This window comes from Balaenoptera acutorostrata, chromosome 3 (genome assembly GCF_949987535.1).
Source record: "Balaenoptera acutorostrata chromosome 3, mBalAcu1.1, whole genome shotgun sequence".
NCBI lineage: Eukaryota > Metazoa > Chordata > Mammalia > Artiodactyla > Balaenopteridae > Balaenoptera > Balaenoptera acutorostrata.
In genome coordinates this window covers 106,332,388-106,356,936 of record NC_080066.1, presented here as the reverse complement: position 1 = coordinate 106,356,936, position 24,549 = coordinate 106,332,388, and the positions used below count along the sequence as shown (strand labels likewise).

The following is a 24,549-nucleotide window of genomic DNA, read 5'->3' as shown; positions in this document are numbered from 1 at the left end:
CAGAGGAGGGACAAGATGACCGATGCCCAGATGGCCGATTTTGGGGCGGCGGCCCAGTACCTCCGCAAATCAGAGAAGGAGCGTCTAGAGGCCCAGACCCGGCCTTTCGACATCCGCACTGAGTGCTTCGTGCCGGATGACAAGGAAGAGTTTGTCAAGGCCAAGATCTTGTCCCGGGAGGGAGGCAAGGTCACTGCCGAGACGGAGAATGGCAAGGTGCATGGGGCACAGCACAGGGTGGTGGGTGCAGGGGTGGAGCCAAATGCAGTGGGAGCTGAGGGGCTCTGGAGAGGAGCCAAAGCCAGCGGGGGTGCTGGATGAGCCCCCCCCTCGAGAAGCCCAGCATCTGAGTGAGAACTGACCTTTCTTGTTAGGTCTGAGCAGGTGTAACAAGGTCCCACGCCAGCCCGTTGCCAGAGAGGATGCTGGCGGCCGAAAACCTCAGCTGGTTTCCTCCTCAGAGGGGACTTGTAGATAAAGAGGGTATAGACACAGCATCAAATGAAGCTCCCTTCTCAAACCTGCATCCCTCCACTCTGCCTCAGTTTCCTCCATGAACCAACTCTCCCCAGTCCTCGCCAACCATACCAAGAGCAAACTTTTAACGATGAACGCAAAGAGCAGGAACCCTTAAACTGAACCCTCGGTCCAGGGCTGACAACCGGCACTCAGAAATCCACGGTCCTGGTCCCTCATGCCAGCCACGAGGACTGCCACTGGTCAGCAGCAGTGCCTCAGAACCGTGTGCCTCGCAGACATGCTGGCTGACTGTTGCGTCCCATTGAGGTGTGTGATAACAGGCCACAACCTCTGGGGACTTTGACCCTGAACCCAGCTCTGCCACTAGCAGCCACCATGCTGGCAAATCATTTAGTTATTCGATCCACAGCTTTCTCCACTGTAAAAAAAGGCTGGAATACCTACTTGCAGGATCTCATGATGTCAGGGCACGGCAAACCGACCGGTGGCGATCAAACCATTTGACAGTGACCAATGAAGAGTGTAGGGTAGATGGGTGAGATGTTTTTCCAGTAGTGCCAAGGTTTGCCCTGAGCAATTGATGCCCTCAAGTACTGCCCCCAGGAGTCAGGGTAAGGTGTGTGTGCACAGGTCAGAGAGTGGCCAGCCCTAGACAATTAAGCAGGGACTGAAAGGTGATGCTCATGGGCACAGGGTCTGGGGAACTGGCAAGACACAGGGACTCTAGGACAGTCCCTAGGAAGGGAGAGACAGTGGGCATGGGGAGCTATGGGCCAGGGCCCAGGCACTGGTGAGAGAAGAGCTAGGGGAACGAGACCAGGTCACAGTCTGTATTCTGGGAGGAGGTAAGTGGGCGATGCTGGCAAGGGTCCTGGTGGGAGCGTGGTCACCCCTGTCCTACTGCCCTTACCCCCTCCCCAGGTGGTGACCGTGAAGGAGGACCAGGTGTTGCAGCAGAACCCGCCCAAGTTCGACAAGATTGAGGACATGGCCATGCTGACCTTCCTGCACGAGCCTGCGGTGCTTTTCAACCTCAAGGAGCGCTACGCAGCCTGGATGATCTACGTGAGTGTGTCCTGCACACGGCGGGCAGCCTGTCCTGCACAGAGTCCAAAGTAGGCCGGGGCGATTCTCTCACAGGAAGGGGGTTGGAACTCTTCCAAAGGGCTCTCTGCCCCCATCCCATCCCTAGTCAGCTGCAGGAAGAGAGGAGCCAGCTGGGCTGACCAGGGACTCCTCTGCCTGTCACCACTGCCCAACCCAGGCTCTCCCTTCCAACTTCTCGTGACTGCCCTATCTCCCGCTTCAGACCTACTCGGGCCTCTTCTGTGTAACCGTCAACCCCTACAAGTGGCTGCCGGTGTACAATGCCGAGGTGGTGGCCGCCTACCGGGGCAAGAAGAGGAGCGAGGCGCCGCCCCATATCTTCTCCATCTCCGACAACGCCTACCAGTACATGCTGACAGGTGGGCCGGCTGCTCTGACCTGCGCCCCCTCAGCCCCACACCCGTGGACCTGGGCCCTCAGCCCTGACCCCATTGCCTCTGCTCTTTTCTCTTCCAGATCGGGAGAACCAGTCAATCCTCATCACGTGAGCAAACACCATCCACCCACAGAGGGCCGTGGGCTGGGGGGGGGGACCCAGGCTGATTCCTGGGAGTGATGGGGTGGGGAGGAAAGGTTTAAGGAGGAGACTGCAAGGAACTGGGCTCTCCGAGGAGTGCCGGAGTGACCTACAGTGCTGGGCAGACTCTGCAGGGAGCTGGGCCCCGGGGGAGGAGGATTAGCTGGCTGGGACTCTGAGAGAGGAGGGTGCAGTGCTGAACTTCGCATGGAGGACGGTGGGAATCTGGGTTCTGATGGGTCCCTGTTGCCCCCAGCGGAGAATCTGGGGCAGGGAAGACTGTGAACACGAAACGTGTCATCCAGTACTTTGCCAGCATCGCAGCCATAGGTGACCGTGGCAAGAAGGACAACGTCAATGCAACGAAGGTGACGGGTGGGCCACGGGCTCGGCAGAGGGGGACTGCGGGGCGGGCTGACCAGGTGACCCCTAGCCCTGCCCTGGGAAACAGTGTGGACTGCATCCCTGAGCCCAGTGCTCAAGACCTATGTGGCAGGAGACACACACTCTGAGGTCTGAATATGACCCCTTGGAGCTGCAGACCCACCAGCAGTCCATCCAGCCACACCCCCGCCCTCCCCACCACCACCTGGAGGTGGACTGGAGATGCAGCCCCGCGCTCTGCTCCCTCTGCAGGGCACCCTGGAGGACCAGATCATCCAGGCCAACCCCGCCCTGGAGGCCTTCGGCAATGCCAAGACCGTCCGGAACGACAACTCCTCCCGCTTCGTGAGTGCACCTGACCACTGCCAACTGGCCTCATGCGGCCTCAACAAAAAAAGGGGGGTGCAGTTTTGCCAACAGTCACCCCACCTGGTTGATTGTCCTGCATTTGGTTTTGGGATATCAAATAACACACACACACACACACACACACACGCACACACACACACATACACACGCACGCACGCACTCCAAACCCTCCCCACTCAGCCTGGCCCCCGAGTGCTGGGAACTCAAGAAAAGAGACCCAGTGCCACCACAGCTGTTCCAGAGCCGAGTAACAGGGCTGATTTGGGTCACATTCTAGATTTTCCTTATGACTGTTTCCAAAGCTCTTCCACACTGGAAGTGGGAAGAGAGCATGGGCGTTGGAGCCAATTCCCCAGCATTCCATCTGCCCAGCAAGTCCCCACACCTCTCTGAGCCCCAGTTCCTTCATCAGTGAGACAGAGGTAGTAGTATCTACCTTGCTGGTTATTGGGAGGATTACAAGAGATCATATCAGAGGTACAAGCAGGACACATTCTATCAGTGTTCATTCCTGTGTCATTTCTTTCTTTTTTAAAAGAATATTTATTTATTTGGCTGAGCTGGGTCTTTAGCTGCAGCACGTGGGATCTTCACTGTGGCATGCGGGATCTTTAGTTGCGGCGTGCAGGATCTATTGATAGTTCCCTGACCAGGGATTGAACCTGGGCCCCCTGCATTGGGAGAGCAGAGTCCTAACAGCTGGACCGCCAGGGAAGTCCCCTCCTGTGTCGTTTCTGCTCAGAGATCCTTGGGTGGCATGTGGGGATGGGCATCCTCTTCCCTGTTTTACTGATACTAAACTGGGATTCCAAAGAAGTCATTTACATTTCCAGAACCATCCAGGGCATTCTGGTTGCATTGAGGTCCAGGATCTCCATGCGTCTCTTCTGGCCAGTTCTCTCACTCTTTGTCCCATCTGCCCCCAGGGGAAATTCATCAGGATCCACTTTGGAGCCACTGGAAAGTTGGCTTCTGCAGACATAGAAACCTGTGAGTACGTGGGGAGCCCTGCCCACACCTCCGGTGCCTCCACCTCTGCCTTCATTCCCGCTGGATGCCCCACCTCAACATTTCCACTCCATCTTCTGTCTCTGTCTACATTTGCCTCTTGGCTTTAGAATTCTTTTTCCTTTAAACCATATCTTTCCCCTGGCTCTCTCCACTTGCCGTGAGAGCCCTTCTCCCCTGACCTCCACCCTTTTGCTGGCTTGGCTTTTTCCCTCCTTACCTGCCTTCCTCCCCTCTCCTCACTTCAGATCTCCTGGAGAAGTCCCGGGTGATCTTCCAGCTGAAGGCTGAGAGGAACTACCACATATTCTACCAGATCCTGTCCAACAAGAAGCCAGAGCTGCTGGGTGAGCCCAGCCTGATGCCCCTGCTGCCCCCAGCGCCCTCAGCAAGCCCGCCTGTGCAGGCCAGATCCCTCCTCCTCCTCACCCGCCCCGCCAGCCTGCTCACCCGCCCTCCTTCCATCTGCCCATTGCCTTTCTCTTCCTCCCTCACCTTGGACTCCCCTGTGTCAATTCTTGCCTCCCTTTCCACCCTTCCTTGTTGCTTTACTCCTTCTCCTCTGCACTTGCCTCCCCTTCTCCCACCTGTCATTCGCCCACCATCCTCCCACCCTGGGTCCTCGCCGCCCACTTTTCCTTTTCTTCTGGCTCCTCCCCTTGGTCCTTGCTGACGGTCCTCCTCTCTACCTACTCCCGCTCTTCCCTTCTCCCCACCCCTCCCCTCACCGTGCCCCCTCCCACCCCCTTGTCCCCTGCCCTGCCCCTCGCCTGGACAGACATGCTGCTGGTCACCAACAACCCCTACGACTACGCCTTCGTGTCCCAGGGGGAGGTGTCCGTGGCCTCCATCGACGACTCTGAGGAGCTGGTGGCCACGGATGTGAGTGAGGAGGCAGTGGGAGGGCTCCGGGGCTGCTGGGCCACCCGCCCCGCCACCCACTCTGCCTCTCTCGCCCTGCCCCAGAGCGCCTTCGACGTGCTGGGCTTCACTCCTGAGGAGAAAGCCGGCGTCTACAAGCTGACGGGCGCCATCATGCACTACGGAAACATGAAGTTCAAGCAGAAGCAGCGGGAGGAGCAGGCTGAGCCCGACGGCACTGAAGGTTCGATGACAGGAGAGCAGGCGCTGAGAAGGCCTGAGGGGATGGGTGTCCGCCCGTCATGCAGAGACAGTCCTCTGGGAGCACTGTCTCCCATTCTGTGTCCAAAAGGGGTGCCTTTCAACGATTTTTTTTTTTTTGGCTGCGTTGTGTCTTCGTTGCTGCGCGCGGGCTCTCTCTAGTTGCGGTGAGCGGGGACTACTCTTCGTTGCGGTGCGCAGGCTTCTCGTTGCGGTGCGCAGGCTTCTCATTGCGGTGGCTTCTCTTGTTGCGGAGCACGGGCTCTAAGAGCGCGGGCTTCAGTAGTTGTGGCACGTGGGCTCAGTAGTTGTGGCTCGCAGGCTTAGTTGCTCCGCGACATGTGGGATCTTCTCAGACCAGGAATTGAACCCGTGTCCCCTGCATTGGCAGGCGGATTCTTAACCACTGCGCCACCAGGGATGTGCCCCTTTCGATGATTTTTAAGGAGTTACATTCACAGTAGCGATGTTAGGACCACGATAGAGAAAGTGGGAAGAAACCAGGAATAGGAGAAGCAGGTGGTCAAAAGGCTGTGCTTTCTCCCAGGGGCGGGCTCAGCCCCACCCCCAGTCCACCTGGCCCAGGCTCCAGGCTTTCTTCTCCATTAGAACCTAGCCAGATGCCACCCTCCATCCTAGACAGGCTGGCTCCCAGAGGACCTGAGGCTTGTGGGTGGGTGAAGGCAGGGACATGGGAGAAGTGGGCAGACAGGGCGGTGCCTCTCAATCCCGCTAGCTTCTCAACCCAGCTGCACAGAGCAGAAGTGAATTGGGGAGATTTCCTTCTGCACCCAAGACACCCCCAAGCCCAGGAAAGCACAGGACTGATCTCTGCACATCCCCATCACTAATGCAGTGTGTATGTGAGGGATGCCCAGGCCTTGGGTGAGCCCCTCGCAGGCTCCGTGCCATGTTCTGTTTGGAAGGCAGGAAGCCAAGGGTCAGGACACAGCTCAGGGCATTGGCACATAACTGGGCCTCAGTTTCCCCCTCAGTGGAATGGAGCGAAAGCCCTTCCTAGCTCCCTCTAAGGCTATCTGGAGAATCCTTTGAGAAGGAGATGTGAAGGTGTGAACAGGGCTGGACAAACGCCCAAGAACGTTCCTCTTGGCCCACCTTCAAGGACCCCTTCTCTATGTCTGTTCAGATCAAATGTCAAGCCTCAGTTTCACAATAGCATGTCGCCAGTTATCACAAAACTCTTGAAATTAAACCAAATAAATTCCTTCTAAATAGAGATCATATGTTGGATGGCACATTTGGAGAGCTGGGGATTGGGGGAGGGTGACCAACATGCTGTTAGGAACCTTGATTTCCCAGCCAGTCAAGTTGGCCAACACATAGATTCAGGGTAGAGCATGCCCAGTCCTGGGCTAGATCCTGGGACTGGGGACAAAGGAGGAAAGAAGCAGAGGACATCATCAGCCACAGTCCCTGCCCTGGAGAGACGAAGGGATGCAGTGTGGTAGGAGGTCCCGGGGTGAGGGAGGGGCCTGGGCTCCAGCCTGACTCGGGCACACACTGGCTGTGTCACCACTGCAAGCCTTGTGCCCTTCATGCTTCTATTTGCAACTCTTTAACGAGAGAGGTAGGACCTGATGGTCCTGGGCAGGGAAAGAGGGTCTGCTGAAAGTGCTTGCTTATCCCTTTCCTTCTCCACCAGATGCCGATAAGTCCGCCTACCTCATGGGGCTGAACTCAGCCGACCTGCTCAAGGGGCTGTGCCACCCTCGGGTGAAGGTGGGCAATGAGTACGTCACCAAGGGGCAGAATGTCCAGCAGGTGTACTACTCCATCGGGGCGCTGGCCAAAGCCGTATACGAGAAGATGTTCAACTGGATGGTGACACGGATCAACGCCACCCTGGAGACCAGGCAGCCGCGCCAGTACTTCATAGGCGTCCTGGACATTGCCGGCTTCGAGATCTTCGACGTGAGTGGGGAGCCCGGGGGCCGGGAGAACAGTAACTCACTGGTCCGCACAGGCAGTCCCCGCTGGCTGAGCCGGCTACAGACCAGGCGCGGGGACGGTGGTGGGCTCCGCAGTGGTGGAGACGGTCATGTGTCTTCAGGGGGCTCTCCCTCCCCGCCCTGACAGGGTAGGGGAGGGACCAGCTGCACCCCTTGCCGGGCTGGATGCAGCCCTGGGCCCACCCCATGGGCCACGGACAGCTGCCCGCCTGACCCGCTCCCCTCCCCCACCCCCCTGCTCTGTAGTTCAACAGCTTTGAGCAGCTCTGCATCAACTTCACCAACGAGAAGCTGCAGCAGTTCTTCAACCACCACATGTTCGTGCTGGAGCAGGAGGAGTACAAGAAGGAGGGCATCGAGTGGGAGTTCATCGACTTCGGCATGGACCTGCAGGCCTGCATCGACCTCATCGAGAAGGTGCCGCTTCGGCCCCTCCACCCAGGTCCCCTTCACCCGCCATCCCAGACAAAGTGGCAGCCCTGTCCCTCTACACCCAGGAAACTAGTCCCCAGAATCCCAAACCCCCTTCCAGGCCCTGCTTTCACACACTGTGACATCACAAGCATACACAGGTCCAACCCTTCCTTCTCTCCCCAGCACCTAAGACCTTGTCCTGTCTGGTGGACACCTCCCAGGGTCTTAAGAGGGGGATGTAGTGAAGGAGAGGGCTCCTGGCCCCTCTGACACCCCATGAGAAGCGTCATTCGTGGAAAGAAACTAGGCTGAAACTAGACATGTTGGCTTCCCATCCTCTCTCTGTTGGCTGAGGATAAGCCTGTCTTCAGCTCCTCTTGTCTATGGAGGTTCCTCAGAGGAGACAGGACGGAGCTGGTGGGAGGCTCCCAGTGCTGCCTTGCTCCCAGGGCTCCATTGCTGATGGAGGCCAGAGGCCGCAGCAACTGCCCCTCCCCCAGCCCAGCCACGGCCAGTCAGAAGACAGGGCCTTCCCCACAAGCTTTGCGTAGTTATCCAGGGTGCTGCTCTTCCAGAGGCCTCAGATTTCCCTGAAATTGTATGTAAAAGTGTGTGTGGACTGGTGGTGGGAGAGGTGTACATGCAAGTGTGTGTGTGTACATGCATTTTTCTGGGGAGGGAGTCTTTGGATTCGCCAAATTCTCAGTAGGATCCCTGTCCCAGGAAAAGTCAAGAGCTGCTACACTTTCTGAAGTGCAGGACATTGTGCAGAACCTGGATCCCTCTAACCATTCCTTGAACGATTGTTACCCGTCATATAGGCACGAGTCTGGCCTGCCCTGTAGTCTGGCGCCTCTGACACACTTCTGTCCCAGCCTTCACCCTGTGCTGGGGCAGGGAGCCATTCAGGAAGAAGGGGCTGTTCTGTGAGCCCTGGGGGGCCGGGGGGTGGGGATTGGGAGTACAGGGCTCTTCTCTGGGTCCACTGGGGCAGAAAGAGGTTACATTGGCCAGATCTGAATGTATTCGGATTTAGGTTAACTCCAGGAATATTGGCTTCCTGTATCGGGACACGAGGTACCAGCTCGGGCTCTCTGTGGCCTGCCTGCTACACTGGGCTTCAGTCTCTCCTCTGTCGGGGTATGGGACTCTGCAAGCCTGGGAGTGCGCTCAGAGATGCTCTCCCCCTCCCCACCCCGCCATCAGCCCATGGGCATCATGTCCATCCTGGAGGAGGAGTGCATGTTCCCCAAGGCCACTGACATGACCTTCAAGGCCAAGCTGTACGACAACCACCTGGGCAAGTCCAACAACTTCCAGAAGCCGCGTAACATCAAGGGGAAGCCGGAAGCCCACTTCTCCCTGATCCACTACGCTGGCACCGTGGACTACAACATCATAGGCTGGCTGGAGAAGAACAAAGACCCGCTCAACGAGACGGTAGTGGGCTTGTACCAGAAGTCCTCCCTCAAGCTCATGGCCACACTCTTCTCTTCGTATGCCTCCGCTGATGTCGGTAAGAGGGCAGCCCTGCGCTGCCAGAGCAGTTCTGGAGGTGCAAGGGGCCAGGATCCCGCTGCTTCAAAGCACACAACTCTAAAGGCAGGAGGGAGCCTGTGAGCCACGGGAGGGGGTCAGGAGATCCCACAGCGGCCCATCTCTACCCCTTCTGTGGAAGTGCCATTTTCCCCTTTGGGTTATGGACGTTGTTGTACATGCTGTGCATCTCTTCAAGACTCTGGGCGACTGAAGGTCAGTGAGGGTGGCACGTACATCACTGCAGCAGGCCTGGCATGGAGCCGTGCCTGCAGGAGGTCACAGTAAATGTTGAGAGGATCACTGAACATACAGTAGAACAAACGCGCCTCCAGTTCAGAGAAGGAAGAGAAAGGGTGTGAATTGAAACGATGAGGGTAAAGTACAAGAAGAAAAGTAGAAAGTGGAAAGATGTAAGCATGGGTCGGGGTTAGAAGGGATTGGGAGGAGAAAGAACTGATGTTATTTCAATGCTTGCTTTGTGCCAAGCACTGGAAAGGCACGCTCCATGCTTGATCTTTTCTAATCTTCTTCTCCTCCTCATGAGAAAACTGAGACTTAGAGAATAACTTGCCCAAAGTCACACATCTAGTGAGCAGCAGAGCCTTGCCCCTAGCCGAGGGCTCCTCCGTTTTCAAGCCCTTGTTCATCATTCCTTCTCTTGTTATTAGGGGACAGCAGTAAAGGCAAAGGAGGCAAGAAAAAGGGCTCATCATTTCAGACAGTATCGGCCCTCCACTGGGTAAGAAGGGCTCAGAGATGCCAAGAGACTTGTGGTGGGCAGGCCCAGCCCAGAGCATTTTGTCTGCACCACCCTAACCTGATGCTCTGAGTTTGGAAAGGAAAGAAGCTAGAGTTATGTGGTCGTTTTTGGCATGTAAATTCTATACAAGTCTGAACTCACATCATAAATTATGTGTCAGCTCCCTATCCCTTTGAGGGTTCTGGTGACAGGTTGTCTGGGGCCCAGGGCTCAGGGACCAAAGGGATGGTCCCTGTGGCTCCTGACCTCCAACTCTCATCCACCCCCAGGAGAATCTGAACAAGCTGATGACCAACCTGAGGACCACCCACCCTCACTTTGTGCGCTGCATCATCCCCAATGAACGGAAGGCTCCCGGTGAGCGATGCACAAGGGTCTAGTCTGGAGAGGGCACTTGGCATCCACTTGCCCTAAGGCTGACCCCCTCCCTCTCCCTTCCTGCCACAGGGGTGATGGACAACCCCTTGGTCATGCACCAGCTGCGCTGCAATGGCGTGCTGGAGGGCATCCGCATCTGCAGGAAGGGCTTCCCCAACCGCATCCTCTACGGGGACTTCCGGCAGAGGTGGGTATCAGGGTCCCCCAGGGCTCAGGGAACAGGGGGGGCGTGGGCAGCCTCGGGTGGGAGGGGAGTCTTCAGGTGGCCTCAGATTCTGTGGGCAGAGCAGATCAGTGCAGAACGTGGGTAACTACGGGCACCTCCCTCCCAGGTACCGCATCCTGAACCCGGCAGCCATCCCCGAGGGCCAGTTCATTGACAGCAGGAAAGGGTCAGAGAAGCTGCTGGGCTCCCTGGACATTGACCACAACCAGTACAAGTTCGGCCACACCAAGGTGAGTCTAGAGCCCCGTAGGGTGGCGTTGCAGGATGTGCGACCATGCTGAGTGGACCAGCTGGGAGTTTGGAAGGCAGACCCCTGATTCCTGGCTACCAGTATCAACCAAGGGCTGGAACCCAGGCTTCCTTTCTGTCTTGTTTTTCACATTTCACTCCCAGGTCTAGGATGTGTGGGTAACAGGGCCCTGGGAAGCTGAGCCAGGGTCTCCCACACTCTCCCTCCACCCTGGCTACCCTTCTCTGAGACTGTGGCCCCCTTGGCTCTACCCCTCACCCCCAGGTGTTCTTCAAGGCGGGGCTGCTGGGGCTGCTGGAGGAGATGCGGGACGAGAGGCTGAGCCGCATCATCACCCGCATCCAGGCACAAGCCCGGGGTCAGCTCATGCGCATTGAGTTCAAGAAGATCCTGGAGCGCAGGTGAGGATGGAGGGAAAGAGAGAGGCACTCCTAGAGATGTAAGAGGCAGACAAGCAGAGCCAAGTGGCGCGGGTCAGGAGACCTAAATTCAAATCCTGGCTCCACCACTTACTAGCTAGCCTGGGCAAGTGACTTTGCCACTCTGGGTCTCATTTTGAATTCTTTAAAAAAGAAAATTCCCCTTAGGGAAATACAAATTAAGACTCCAATGAGATACCATTTTAAAACACTAGATTGACAAAAATCAAGAAGTCTGACCCACTGCTTATGGATGTGTAAATGTGTGCAATCTCTTTGGAAAACAATGTATCATTTTCTTTTAAAGTTGAACAGTTACATACCTTTCCACTCCTGAGTGCATTCCCACAGAGAAACTCCTGCACGTGTTCAACGTGAGACAAAAAAGAATCTTTATAGTAGCATTGGTCAAAATAGCAAAGATCTGGAAACAACTTGAATTTTCATCCACAGGAGAATGGGTGAATAGTAGTATACTCATTCAGGGGAATATTATAAAGCAATGAAAAAGGAGGAAACTAAAACTACATGGTACAATATGTTTGAACCTTAAGAGCATATTGCTGAATACACAAAAGCAAGTCACAGAAGGATACCTATTGTGTGATGCGATTTTTATAAAGCTCAGAAATAATTTTTAAAATAGCATATTGTTAAAAGATGCATACATATATGGTTAAAATATTTTTTGAAAAAGTTAGGAAACAAAAAACACAAGATTCAAGGTAGTGGCTGCTTCTGGTGGAAGGACCAGGAAAGGGGATGGGGTGGAGCCCACAGGTAGAATCGATGATGGCAATGCTCTAGTTCTTGTTTGGGTGATGGGTTCATGGACAGTCATTTTGTTTCATGCTTCATAACTTACACATATATTATAGATATTCCTAAATGGAAAATATCATATTTTTAACATGCTTGAGGTTCTTATGAGATTAGAAACACCAAACACAGTAGACGTTCTACAAGTGGTAGCTTCCATAGCTACTAATACTCCAGTAAGGAAGATATAAACTGCCCTTTTGTTGAATCGATCAATTAATAAATATTTATGGAGCAACTCCATGTTCAGTGTAGTTACGCTGAGGTGGGGTTGCCTATCAAGGCTACAAGACGGGGTTCCTGCCCTCAGGTGCCTACAAACTTGCTTAGATGTGCTGGGAGCCGAGTGCTGCTGGCCCCATGATTGCGAAGTGCTCTTTTACAGTGCCCTTCCCTGCCTCCATGTTTCTTTGCCAGGGATGCCCTGCTGGTAATCCAGTGGAACATTCGGGCCTTCATGGGGGTCAAGAACTGGCCCTGGATGAAGCTCTACTTCAAGATCAAACCGCTGCTGAAGAGCGCAGAGACAGAGAAGGAGATGGCCACCATGAAGGAGGAGTTTGGGCGCCTCAAAGAGACGCTGGAGAAGTCGGAGGCTCGGCGCAAGGAGCTGGAGGAGAAGATGGTGTCCCTGCTGCAGGAGAAGAATGACCTGCAGCTCCAAGTGCAGGCGGTGAGACCATTTCTCCTCTCCCCTCCCCTGGATTATAGCCCGTCTCATCACCATGGACTATGAGTCTCGGAGCTCTGGCTCTCTTTAAGACCCTGGATCTCTCCTGTCTTTCATCACCATCTCTCCTCTCTGTCCTCTTCTCCCAGGAACAAGACAACCTCAACGATGCAGAAGAGCGCTGTGACCAGCTGATCAAGAACAAGATCCAGCTGGAGGCCAAGGTGAAGGAGATGACCGAGAGGCTGGAGGACGAGGAGGAGATGAACGCCGAGCTCACGGCCAAGAAGCGCAAGCTGGAAGACGAGTGCTCTGAGCTCAAGAGGGACATTGATGACCTGGAGCTGACACTGGCCAAGGTGGAGAAGGAGAAGCACGCAACAGAGAACAAGGTGAGGGCAGCTCCCTCTGGCTCCAGCCCAAGTCTCCTCAGGATTCCCAGACCTGAGTGTGGCCCTGGTCCTTGGCATTGGAGGTCTCCACAGATGTCTCCAGGTTGGTGACCTTTGACCCTAAAGGGGATGGGGTTCTTGGTCAACAGGTGAAGAACCTGACAGAGGAGATGGCTGGGCTGGACGAGATCATTGCCAAGCTGACCAAGGAGAAGAAAGCTCTGCAAGAGGCCCACCAACAGGCCCTGGATGACCTTCAGGCTGAGGAAGACAAGGTCAACACCCTGACCAAGTCTAAGGTCAAGTTGGAGCAGCAGGTGGATGATGTGAGTAGCAACAACCATGCTCCATCCCTCTCAGGTTGGGATTCTTCAGGCAACACCGATGGCCAAGGGGTTCCCAATCCCTAGAACTCACTTCCATGACCCCTGGGGCCCTTTTCTTTCTGCAGTTCCTCACTAGGCTGGGTCTCTAATCCTTCATGCTTGCAGGGCTAACTCTGCTGGTTTGACTTCCAATCCCACTGGACTTTGGGTTTAGAAGGGAGCAGAAGAGGATGCACTGTGGATCTCAGGTTTCCTACATCCTGTTCATTTTCTTTTCTCCACCAGCTGGAGGGATCCCTGGAGCAGGAGAAGAAGGTGCGCATGGACCTGGAGCGAGCAAAGCGGAAGCTGGAGGGTGACCTGAAGCTGACCCAGGAGAGCAACATGGACCTAGAGAACGACAAGCTGCAGCTGGAAGAAAAGCTCAAGAAGTAGGAGGCTGCAGCGGCCAGGAAGGGCTACTGAGGGTGTCTGGCCTGAGGGTTAGAGCGCAAGGTGCTGCAGCACCTCTGGCCAAGGCTGCTCTGGGCACACGGCCCCCGCCCCCCACCTTCACCCTCGGGGCCAGGGGGAGGGGACTGGTCCTCGCATGCCGAGGCAGAAGGAGAGGATGGGCACAGAGAAAGGAAAACCACCTGTCACCCTCTTCTCCTCCAGGAAGGAGTTTGATGTTAATCAGCTGAACAGTAAGATTGAGGATGAGCAGGCACTGGCCCTTCAGCTGCAGAAGAAACTGAAGGAGAACCAGGTGAAGTTCTTCTGGGTGGAGCCACCCGGGAGCTCAGTGGCGCTGAGGCAGCTGAGGCTGCAGGAGCTGCTTAGGGTTCTAGACAGTATCTAGAACTCCAAGCCGCCCGGAGGCCCCAACAGCCCTGACTTACAGGCACTTGGGAACATCAGCCTTCCCCCACTAGAGCAATAATGTCTTATTTCAGCAGGGCTATTTGGGGGAGAGGGTGGGGATCATACTTACTAAAAGGGCTTCTCTTGCTGAGCTATGCGCCACCTCATGGGTTTTCTGCGCTGGGACAATTGGTAGGGCTCCGTTCTCCTCTAACCCTTACTTTTGGTGCTTCTCCCCGCTTCATGGGGGTGAGAACGGCCTTCGTGGAGCACCTTCCCATGGGAAGCTCTGTTCTTATTCTTCCCAGGTATTTACCCTAGCCACTAACTCAGGCTGGATCCCCACAGAGCACCGTGATATAGAGTCAACTCCTGCAAACTTGAGCAAGTCACTCCCCCCTCCTGAGCCTCAGATTCTCCTCTCATCTGTAAAATGGGACTAATGACCCTTGCCTTGCAGAGGACCAGAAGAGATATTGTTAGGAACCCACTTTGTCAACCAGGAGGTGACATATATATGTCATTTTAATGTAGCTCAGGCTAGAAAAGTGAGCCAGCCACTTGCAAGAAGATGTTCTTTTGTCTTTCCCATGGCTTTCTCATCCCTCTGCAGGAGGAGATTGAATTAACAGCCAGAGTCTCCCTTGCCTTTAATGCACCCTGAATTCTAATGTGCTTTTAGTCCCGTGTTTGTCAGAAGAGCCCTGGAAGCAAAGAAGGCAGGTACTCTCATTCCCATTTCATAGCTGCAGAAGCTATACGGCCACATCTGGACATAGTGACCCCAAGGCCACAGGGACTCAGCTATTTATCCTCTCATTTTCTTATGGGACCACTAGTGGAGAGAGCTGATCTCCCCTCAGCATTCAGGGTCGATGGCCCAGGGTACAAGTGACACATGAACACAATTCCCCTCCTCTGGGGGCTGCTCAGGGGCTGGTCTGCCTTCAGTGATACTCTTCCCTCCCATCTTCTTGGGTGCCCCTTCTGGGTTTTAGCCCGAATATTAGGATGTCCCCAGGTTCTCCTACCCCGGTCTGGTCAACCTCTTTGACTGTTGAACCCAGAACAACTGCGCTGTTATCCTCACCAGGTCTTGGCAATGGGCTGTGGCTCTCCTGCCCAAGCTCTTGCACTCAGTCCCCATTCTCCATCCTGGGAGCAGGGGTATGGTGGGCCTCTCTCTCCTGCTCCCAGGACCCACACACACACATTCCATCAACACCATCCATAACCACAGATGAAGGGATCCCACCAAGCCTCCCCTTTGCTCCTGGCTAGTCAGACAACAGATCAAAATGGTAAATGGGACATTCTCCCAATTTAGTCAGGCCAAGGCTAAGGCCAGAAAATAATGAGGTAGGGACATGATACAGAGGAGGGCACCCTGCTAGCACTCACCTGGCCTGGAAGGGAACAATTAAGCTGGAACCCAGCCCTGGGCATAAATAAAGTAAGCCCTGGAGAGTGAGGAATATGGTTGATTAGACTTTGTGGTTAATTCGGAAGATTACAAAAGTTTTTGATTATTTTGAGGCATATTGTTGCAAATATTTGTAAAATACAAGCACCAGCTTTCCCGTCTTATCATTAGCAGAGCAGAGCCTAGTGAATCTGTGGAATCTTTGAGACCCAGGACCTCACGGGATCTCAAGATCCCTCTCTGAACACAGATTCTCAGGAATCAGGGCTGCAGATGCTCAGACTGGGTCTGAGATGCCCCTCCAGGAAATGCCTTGAAGGTTTGGCTTCAACCAAATTCCCACTGATGGTCTGTGTATTATAGGATGTTTGGCAGCCTCCCTGGCCCCTGCCCACTAGATGCCAGTAGCAACACCCCTTCCCCAAGTCATGACAATCAAAAATGTCTACAGACCTTGTTGACTGTCCCCTGGGGCACAGAATGTCCCCTGGTGAGAACCACTGCTCTGCAGGACCTGGGTGCTTTGGCCAGGAGCCTTCTAGAGCCCTGGGGAGGGGGCTCTGATGGAGGGGTCAGGCGGTGGGTCTGAGCCCCCTATACCCTGCCCAGGCACGCATCGAGGAGCTGGAGGAGGAGCTGGAGGCCGAGCGCACTGCCCGGGCCAAGGTGGAGAAGCTGCGCTCAGACCTGTCCCGGGAGCTGGAGGAGATCAGTGAGCGGCTGGAGGAGGCCGGCGGGGCCACGTCCGTGCAGATCGAGATGAACAAGAAGCGCGAGGCTGAGTTCCAGAAGATGAGGCGGGACCTGGAGGAGGCCACGCTGCAGCACGAGGCCACGGCGGCCGCCCTGCGCAAGAAGCACGCCGACAGCGTGGCTGAGCTGGGCGAGCAGATCGACAACCTGCAGCGCGTGAAGCAGAAGCTGGAGAAGGAGAAGAGCGAGTTCAAGCTGGAGCTGGACGACGTCACCTCCAACATGGAGCAGATCATCAAGGCCAAGGTGGGCCGTGCTCTCCTCTCCTCGCCCTCTCCTCTCTCACAGCCTCGCAGTGCGCCTTACTTCCACTTCCTCTCTGCCACCGCTCTTATTCTCACTCCCTTCATCACCCTCTGCTCTCTCTCCCTCTCTCCCTTGCACCTGCCTTGCCCTCCACCTGTGTCTCCATCTCCTCACCATCTCTCCCTTCTTTAATTCATGCAGCCTCTCCAGATTGTGTCCCTCCAGCCCCGCCCCATTTCACCCCCCACCCCCTGCCTCTGTGCTCTCCCCAACCTTGGCCCTCCCTTCCTTCCTCCAGTCAACCCAGCCCCTCCCACACTCACCTTTCTCTTGTCCCTTACTGCCTGAAGGCAAACCTGGAGAAGGTGTCCCGGACACTGGAGGACCAGGCCAATGAGTACCGGGCGAAGCTAGAAGAGGCCCAGCGCTCCCTCAATGACTTCTCCACCCAGCGAGCCAAGCTGCAGACGGAGAGCGGTGGGTGCCCCTAACCAGCCCTGTACCTGCCTCATGGAAGAGCATCAGTTGCCCCCTTCCATGGCCCACAAACCCTTGTTCCCACCTGCAGGTGAGCTGTCCCGGCAACTGGAGGAAAAGGAGGCGCTGATCTCCCAGCTGACCCGAGGGAAGCTCTCCTACACCCAGCAGCTGGAGGACCTCAAGAGGCAGCTGGAGGAGGAGGGCAAGGTGAGGCCCGGCTACGGGGCAGCGGACAGGATTGATGGCAGCCCTGGGGCAACCAACCTCAGAAATGGAGACTAGAAGCTGCAGAGAGGCCTCTGTAATGAAAAAACCTCCAGGCCAGGTTCTTCTACTCTTCAGCTAAGCCACACCCGAACATCACTGAGTGCACCCTTTCTTATTTGGAAGGGATGGGCAAACTGGGAAGGTACCTTAAGGTGTTGAGATTCCACACCAGCCCTCACCCTGACGGAGGCCGGGGCTTGGTTGAAGTTCATAGATATGAAAAGGATCTGGAGAATGGGGAGACGGCCTTCCCTCCCACCTTCCCAGATGCTGAACCCACCTCCCGGTGCTGCCTCTCCCAGGCGAAGAACGCCCTGGCCCACGCGCTGCAGTCAGCCCGGCACGACTGTGACCTGCTGCGGGAGCAGTACGAGGAGGAGACGGAGGCCAAGGCCGAGCTGCAGCGCGTCCTGTCCAAGGCCAACTCGGAGGTGGCCCAGTGGAGGACCAAGTATGAGACGGACGCCATCCAGAGGACCGAGGAGCTGGAGGAGGCCAAGTGAGTCCTGGGCAGCCCCCCACCCTGCTTCTAAGAGAGGAAGGCTCAAGAGGACATGGGTAGAGACAGGCAGAGTGGGCATGGGAGGCAGATTGACAACCTGCAGTGGAAGGCTGAGGTGGAAGAGAGGAGGTGGGGAGAAACGTGGTGGGCAATACAGGTGCTTGCGAGGGAGCTGGGATCCTGCGCTCTGAGTGAACCCTGGCTGGCCCTGACTCACTTCCTGTGACGGGCGAGCTTTTGGCCCGGGTTATACCTGATGCTCACGTATAAGACGAGCAAAAAGCTTGTTGGTCAGAGGAGCTACCGCCGATCAGCCTGGGTGGGGAGAGGTGAGGGCTGCCACCCTGATGCCGCTCCCCGTAGGGAAGAGCCTCTGTTCTAGGCACCCGAAGCCCTGGCTCCCTGGAGGCTGGGGTTCCAGGGCCTGAAGGGCTGCTCAGTGTCCCAAGGAGCTGTGTGGGAGGGCTGGGCCCTCCTCATCTGGCAGTTCAGGGAGGGGCGGTCCCAAGGCCCCGCTGTTCCCAGGTAGAGTGACACACATACACCCAACCGCCCCGGGCAGGAAGAAGCTGGCCCAGAGGCTGCAGGACGCGGAGGAGGCCGTCGAGGCAGTCAACGCCAAGTGCTCCTCGCTGGAGAAGACCAAGCACCGGCTGCAGAATGAGATCGAAGACCTGATGGTGGACGTGGAGCGCTCCAACGCGGCCGCCGCGGCTCTGGACAAGAAACAGAGGAACTTCGACAAGGTGGGCCCAGCCCGGGGGCTCGCAGCCAGGGGCCAGAGCAGGCGGGCAGGCGGGAGTCGGGAACGTCCTCCCGGGAGGCAGAGGCCGGCAGGAGGCTGAGCCCAGGACGGGGGCCTGGGCGCCCCTGGGGGTGGGGCTGGGGCTGCCCGGTGAGCCGCGTCGCGTCCACGCAGATCCTGGCCGAGTGGAAGCAGAAGTACGAGGAGTCGCAGTCGGAGCTGGAGTCGTCGCAGAAGGAGGCGCGCTCCCTCAGCACCGAGCTCTTCAAGCTCAAGAACGCCTACGAGGAGTCCCTGGAGCACCTGGAGACCTTCAAGCGGGAGAACAAGAACCTGCAGGGTGCGGGCCCAGGCCGGGGGCGGGGGCGGGGGCGGGGCAGGGAGGGTCCGCACGTGGCGCCACCCAGCGGCTGCTAGAGGCGTGCCCCCCGTTGGACCACGGCTGCCCCAGCTGAGCGGCCCGCCCCTCCCACAGAGGAGATCTCCGACCTGACGGAGCAGCTGGGCTCCAGTGGAAAGACCATCCACGAGCTGGAGAAGGTCCGCAAGCAACTGGAGGCCGAGAAGCTGGAGTTGCAGTCGGCCCTGGAGGAGGCCGAGGTGAGGGCCTGGCTCTGCCTGCACCCCTGCCTCCGACCCTCTCCTACCCACCCCTGCCCTCCTGTCTCTGACTCCGCACTCTACCTCACCTGGGGGTGACGCTGACCCAAGACAAAATCTATCAGCTCCTTATTCTTAGTCCAAGGTCATATACCCACTACCCATGACTACCTCCAAAGCCAAGGTCTGTGCAAAGGAAAATGCCACACACAGCTTGATCATAGGTTTGTTTCCCACTGGGTTTATAAAGTTGAAACCTGGCCATCATAACAACCCCTCAGACAGCGGGTGGGAGCAGGGGCTCCAGAGTCAAACAGACTTGAGTTTGAAACTTGGCTTCAGGACCACCACTATGTCATTGGGCAAGTTCCTTAACCTATCTGTACCTCGGTTTTCTCATCTGTAAAATGGCATCAGTTGTATATACCTCATAAGATTTTACGCATGACTATTATGAAGATTAAATGAGGTAACATGCTTAAGCACTTAATATATATTATATATATATTATATAATATATAATATGTTCATTTGTAAGAACCTAGCGATAGCCCTGAGATTTGGGGCTTCTAACTTTTTTCACTACAGGGTGAGGGACCTGGGAAACAAAGAGAAATGTTTGAATTTGTGGTTGTAAAAATCCTTCCCTTTTCTATGATATTTTAGATGGGTCAGGATCATGCAGTGTTGGTGCTGGAGGGTCTTGACAATTGTGAGCTCAGAACCCTTTCCTTGACAGAGGAAACCGGGGGTATCCAGCACTTCCTACCCCAGAGCACCCGGATGGCCTGGGATGCAGGTCCCCCCTCTGCATCTCTTCTCAGCTCTTCCCCTCCTGGCTGACACCTTGCATCCTCCCAGCCTCCCTCCCCAATGTACCCTGTGCCCTGACTGTCTACTTCGATCCCTCTCCCCTCCAGGCCTCCCTGGAGCACGAGGAGGGCAAGATCCTCCGGGCCCAGCTGGAGTTCAACCAGATCAAGGCAGAGATGGAGCGGAAGCTGGCAGAGAAGGATGAGGAGATGGAGCAGGCGAAGCGCAACCACCTGCGGGTGGTGGACTCCCTGCAGACCTCCCTGGACGCGGAGACGCGCAGCCGCAACGAGGCCCTGCGGGTGAAGAAGAAGATGGAGGGCGACCTCAACGAGATGGAGATCCAGCTCAGCCACGCCAACCGCGTGGCCGCTGAGGCCCAGAAGCAAGTCAAGAGCCTCCAGAGCTTGCTGAAGGTACACGGTGACTCTTGGGAGCAGGAAGTCACCTCACCCAGGGAGGGGTGGTGGCCGAGTTGGGTGGTGGTGTCCCATCACAGCACCAGATCCCTCCTGCCCCTGGGCCGTCGCAGACACCTCCCACAGGTCCCACCTGAGCCGCCGCCAGGGGCTCTCCACAGCATCCAGTTCAGCTGCGGCCTTCTGATGGGCCAGAGCCCAGCTCCCTCTCTCACGCCCACTCTCCTGATGCGCAGGACACCCAGATCCAGCTGGATGACGCGGTCCGTGCCAACGATGACCTGAAGGAGAACATCGCCATCGTGGAGCGGCGCAACAACCTGCTGCAGGCCGAACTGGAGGAGCTGCGGGCCGTGGTGGAGCAGACGGAGCGGTCCCGGAAGCTGGCCGAGCAGGAGCTGATCGAGACCAGCGAGCGGGTGCAGCTGCTGCACTCCCAGGTGAGAGGCCAGGAGGAACCCGCTGAGCAGCAGAGCCAGGACATCTAACAATGTTCTGAATCAGATGCCCTGAGAAAGCATATGTCCAACCTGGATCATAAATTATCTCATCTCTTGGACCAGCTCGCCTCTGTTAGTCAGGGCTGCGGAACCACAACCTTCAGAAAGGGGTCTACACTTAAAAGCTAAGAGTGTCATGGTTGATGGGTGGTGCCTGGCAAAAATCACAAATCTGGGAATCGTGGAATGCATGCTGTGATGTGACGTCCTACATCTAGAAGACAGCCAGCCTCAGCTTGCTGTATTAAAATGGGACTTTTGGAGTTGAAAGAAGCACAACCGCATCTACTTGCAAACCAAATTCTCCACAGAACACCATTTTTCTGCAATCCCATACACAGTTTTCAGCTATACTCGGTAATGAGTTTTTATGTCCATCTTACTGCACTGCCCTGTGGAGTTTTGTTCCGTAATCTAGTACATATGGGAATGACATCACCCACTGATGTGGTCCTCTCTTCCTTACCCCACTCTTTCTATAACTATAATCACTTCCAGGATACTGTCCCTTTAAACAAGTTTTTCCCATTTTCCTCGGAATATTTTCATACTCCTGCACAGACATGTTACTACAGAGCTCAGGAGTAGAACTACAGACGCTTTCCTGCTTGAAGTCTTTCTTCAGAGCTGAGTCCCTTTAGATATAATGTCTAGAATATATCTATTTTCATAGGAAAAGAGAAAACAGGTGCAAAACAAGGAAAATACTAAAAGCAAGACATGTTTTTAAAAAAATGACCAGTTCTAATTTTCTCTGGGTAAAAGTGTAGAATCAGGCAGCAAAGCATACATTCTATAGTTTTCTTTACCTTTATCTAGAACACCAGCCTCATCAACCAGAAGAAGAAGATGGAGGCAGACCTGTCCCAGCTTCAGAGTGAAGTGGAGGAGGCAGTGCAGGAGTGCAGGAACGCCGAGGAGAAGGCCAAGAAGGCCATCACGGACGTGCGTCCCCCCGCCCCCCTGCCTGCTCCAAGATAAGGTTTCCTTTGGCTTGAAGACTTTGACCACGTGTCACCTCTCTCTCCCGTGCACAGGCTGCCATGATGGCGGAGGAGCTGAAGAAGGAGCAGGACACCAGCGCGCACCTGGAGCGCATGAAGAAGAACATGGAGCAGACCATCAAGGACCTGCAGCACCGGCTGGACGAGGCCGAGCAGATCGCCCTCAAGGGCGGCAAGAAGCAGCTGCAGAAGCTGGAGGCCCGGGTGCGGGAGCTGGAGAATGAGCTGGAAGCCGAGCAGAAGCGCAACGCGGAGTCGATCAAGGGCATGAGGAAGAGTGAGCGTCGCATCAAGGAGCTCACCTACCAGGTGCGGGCGCAGCGGCTGCTCTGGGGCCGGGCCCTTAGGAGTGGACGTGAAAGCACATCCCTCGCCCCACCTCCTGACCCACACAGGCCCCGCACAGAGCCTCCCAGCCCTCCTGCCACCTGCTCCTTGAGAAGCTGTCTTGAGATTAATTTTCTTTCACAATCTCTGGAGACAGTTTGGCTCGAGTCCATGAATTTTTCTAGCGAAGGGAGAATCTACTTCTACTTCTTGAAAGCTCTTTGAACCAGCATTTCCCCAGTTTTTTAATAACCTGAAGTGCTACCGTGAAGGCTTCAGAACAGTCCAAGCCATATTTCCACCAGCCTCAGAGGCAGGGGCATTGTGTGGCATTTTTGTGATAAAAGTCAGGGATGGGAAAAGACTCAGATCTTCCATGGAACTTCTGGGACAACAAACAGAAGACCTTAGAGAAAGAAATCCCAAAATGTTCTAAGCCCTCCATCTGTATAGCTCAGAGCTTATGCCCTTGATCTGGTATTTTCACAGTGTGCCTGGCCAGGAGAGACAGAGAAAGGGGGTATTGGTCCATTTGACAGCTGGATATGAGAGACACAGGAAAGAGATACAGATGTAGAACTTCAGGTGTATTGTGGGCATAAGTGGCAATAGCATCCTAGCACATGCAATGATCAGGAATGATCACGCGACATTGGAGCCACTGATCCTGGTGCCCGATACCTGACCCAGTACAATGCATATTGGGTTATGATAGATTAGAATGATCTGGATTATGATAATCCCTTCTTTCTGCTTTCCTCATTAGTCCTCTCTGGTCACTCCAGAACCACTGGCCAAGAGCACCTCTGGTGCTCCAGATTAGAGCTGGAACAGCCCTGATGTCTCCATATTATCAGATGAAGAAATCCCGTTTGGTTCCGAGCCCCTCCTCCCATTTCTCACCTTAGGGCCACAGCCCTCCTTGCTTTTTAGATCCTGGACTGAGGACCTTGCCGTGTCCTTTGACCTATAAGTAGTGTCAGAGATGAAGTTTCCCCACCAGCTCTCTGACCTGGCCTGTTGGAGGGAGGAGCAGCTAAGGAGTGAGGAGAAGATGGGGTGGTGAGGGAGGGAAAGGTAATCGCTCTCGCTCCTCCCCCAACACTGGCTTCTCCCGCCCACATGCCCCCAGACGGAAGAAGACAGGAAGAACCTGCTGCGGCTGCAGGACCTGGTGGACAAGCTGCAGCTGAAGGTCAAGGCCTACAAGCGCCAGGCCGAGGAGGCAGTGAGTTCATGGTTTCCTCCACACACCCCTCCTATGTGTCAGAACCAGCAAGTGTCCACCCCAGCGTGAGGCCTGGATGGAGGGTTTGCTATTCACTTTAACTCTCAAACTCAGAGCTGTGTCAGGCACTCTAAGTTCATAAGAGCAAAGCTTATTCCACCCAGGACCTGCCCACAAGCTGCTTGTAATCCGTATACCGGTAAGCCCAAGAGAAGGCAGTGCAGCTGCTAATGGAGGTCAGGGGGCCAGCCAGTGCTGAAGGCTGGACGGTGGCAGGACAACTGGGCCTGGAAGAGGACCTGAGCAGGCATAGCACAGTGGGGAGGACAGAAGTGTGAATGTGACATGCTGATGAGCACACCTGTGCAGGAACCCCTGGCGGCCCAGGAGCATCTGTCAGGGTCACAGTTGGACAGGTGCGGTGAAGCTGGATTCTGAGGGCAGGGAGACCAGGCAGCTTGGGATTCCTCTTGGGCAGCGAGTGGCTGGGAGTCTGAATGCTGGACAAGTTTGAGGAGGGGGCCAAGCCAGGAGCAGGACACCCTTGGCAAGGCTGTTGCAGGAACACGGGTGAGGGGTAAGAGCGCGGAGCCCCTGGTCAGGGACAGGGAATCCCCCAGACTAGGAGGCTGGGCCCCCTCTCTCCTCATCCTCCCGCCCCCCAAACCCCCGCAGGAAGAACAGGCCAACACCAACCTGTCCAAGTTCCGCAAGGTGCAGCACGAGCTGGATGAGGCAGAGGAGCGGGCGGACATCGCCGAGTCCCAGGTCAACAAACTGCGGGCCAAGAGCCGCGACATCGGCGCCAAGGTGGGTCCCTCCCCAGACCCCGCTACTCACCCCCCTTGCAGCGCGGCCCCAATGTCAGTGCCCTCTTAGTGGGCACTCCTCCCCCTGTATTTGGATAGCCCTGAGGGTCCCACAGCACTCACACCTGAGCATCCCCCCTCCTGCTCAGAGAAGCCCCCCACAGACTGGAACCTCCTTAGAAAGCCCAGTCCCAACCCTCCGAACCACAAGGACCCCTAAATGGGACCCCAAGATCCCTGAGGCCTGAACCTCTCCCCACTAAGGGCATCTCCCTTAGGCCCCTCAAAGCCCTGGAGATTCCCCCACACACCCTTCCTCCCTCCCGCCAGCTGCCCCCTCACACCTTTTATTCTTTCTCAGCAAAAAATGCACGATGAGGAGTGACACTGCCTCTGAACCTCGCTCTTGCTGACCTGCAATAAACATGAGTGCCAGACTC

The 24,549-nt window shown here is 55.8% G+C and overlaps 1 protein-coding gene across 1 annotated transcript; it reads left to right on the top strand.

The window, feature by feature from the left end:
• MYH6 (myosin heavy chain 6) lies at positions 1 to 24,549 on the top strand. The gene is made up of 37 exons (XM_057543373.1): positions 1 to 216; positions 1,402 to 1,545; positions 1,790 to 1,946; positions 2,044 to 2,071; positions 2,361 to 2,472; positions 2,741 to 2,833; positions 3,784 to 3,847; positions 4,114 to 4,212; positions 4,644 to 4,747; positions 4,832 to 4,970; positions 6,651 to 6,919; positions 7,204 to 7,374; positions 8,578 to 8,887; positions 9,579 to 9,649; positions 9,940 to 10,027; positions 10,118 to 10,235; positions 10,381 to 10,504; positions 10,789 to 10,925; positions 12,180 to 12,435; positions 12,582 to 12,824; positions 12,974 to 13,150; positions 13,436 to 13,581; positions 13,808 to 13,898; positions 16,026 to 16,415; positions 16,766 to 16,892; positions 16,984 to 17,102; positions 17,465 to 17,661; positions 18,227 to 18,410; positions 18,584 to 18,749; positions 18,885 to 19,009; positions 19,930 to 20,238; positions 20,478 to 20,681; positions 21,561 to 21,686; positions 21,779 to 22,054; positions 23,205 to 23,300; positions 23,976 to 24,110; positions 24,471 to 24,549. Exons 1-37 carry the CDS (start codon positions 16 to 18, stop codon positions 24,492 to 24,494), a joined length of 5,820 nt encoding a protein of 1,939 aa, XP_057399356.1. The 5' UTR covers positions 1 to 15; the 3' UTR covers positions 24,495 to 24,549.

Bases quoted from the DNA above. Each gene is read 5' to 3' on its own strand.
- MYH6 (XM_057543373.1), top strand. From the start codon at position 16: ATGACCGATGCCCAGATGGCCGATTTTGGGGCGGCGGCCCAGTACCTC. The intron at 217-1,401 runs GTGCATGGGGCA...CCCCCTCCCCAG, and splicing joins CCGAGACGGAGAATGGCAAG to GTGGTGACCGTGAAGGAGGA. The intron at 12,825-12,973 runs GTGAGGGCAGCT...CTTGGTCAACAG, and splicing joins AGCACGCAACAGAGAACAAG to GTGAAGAACCTGACAGAGGA.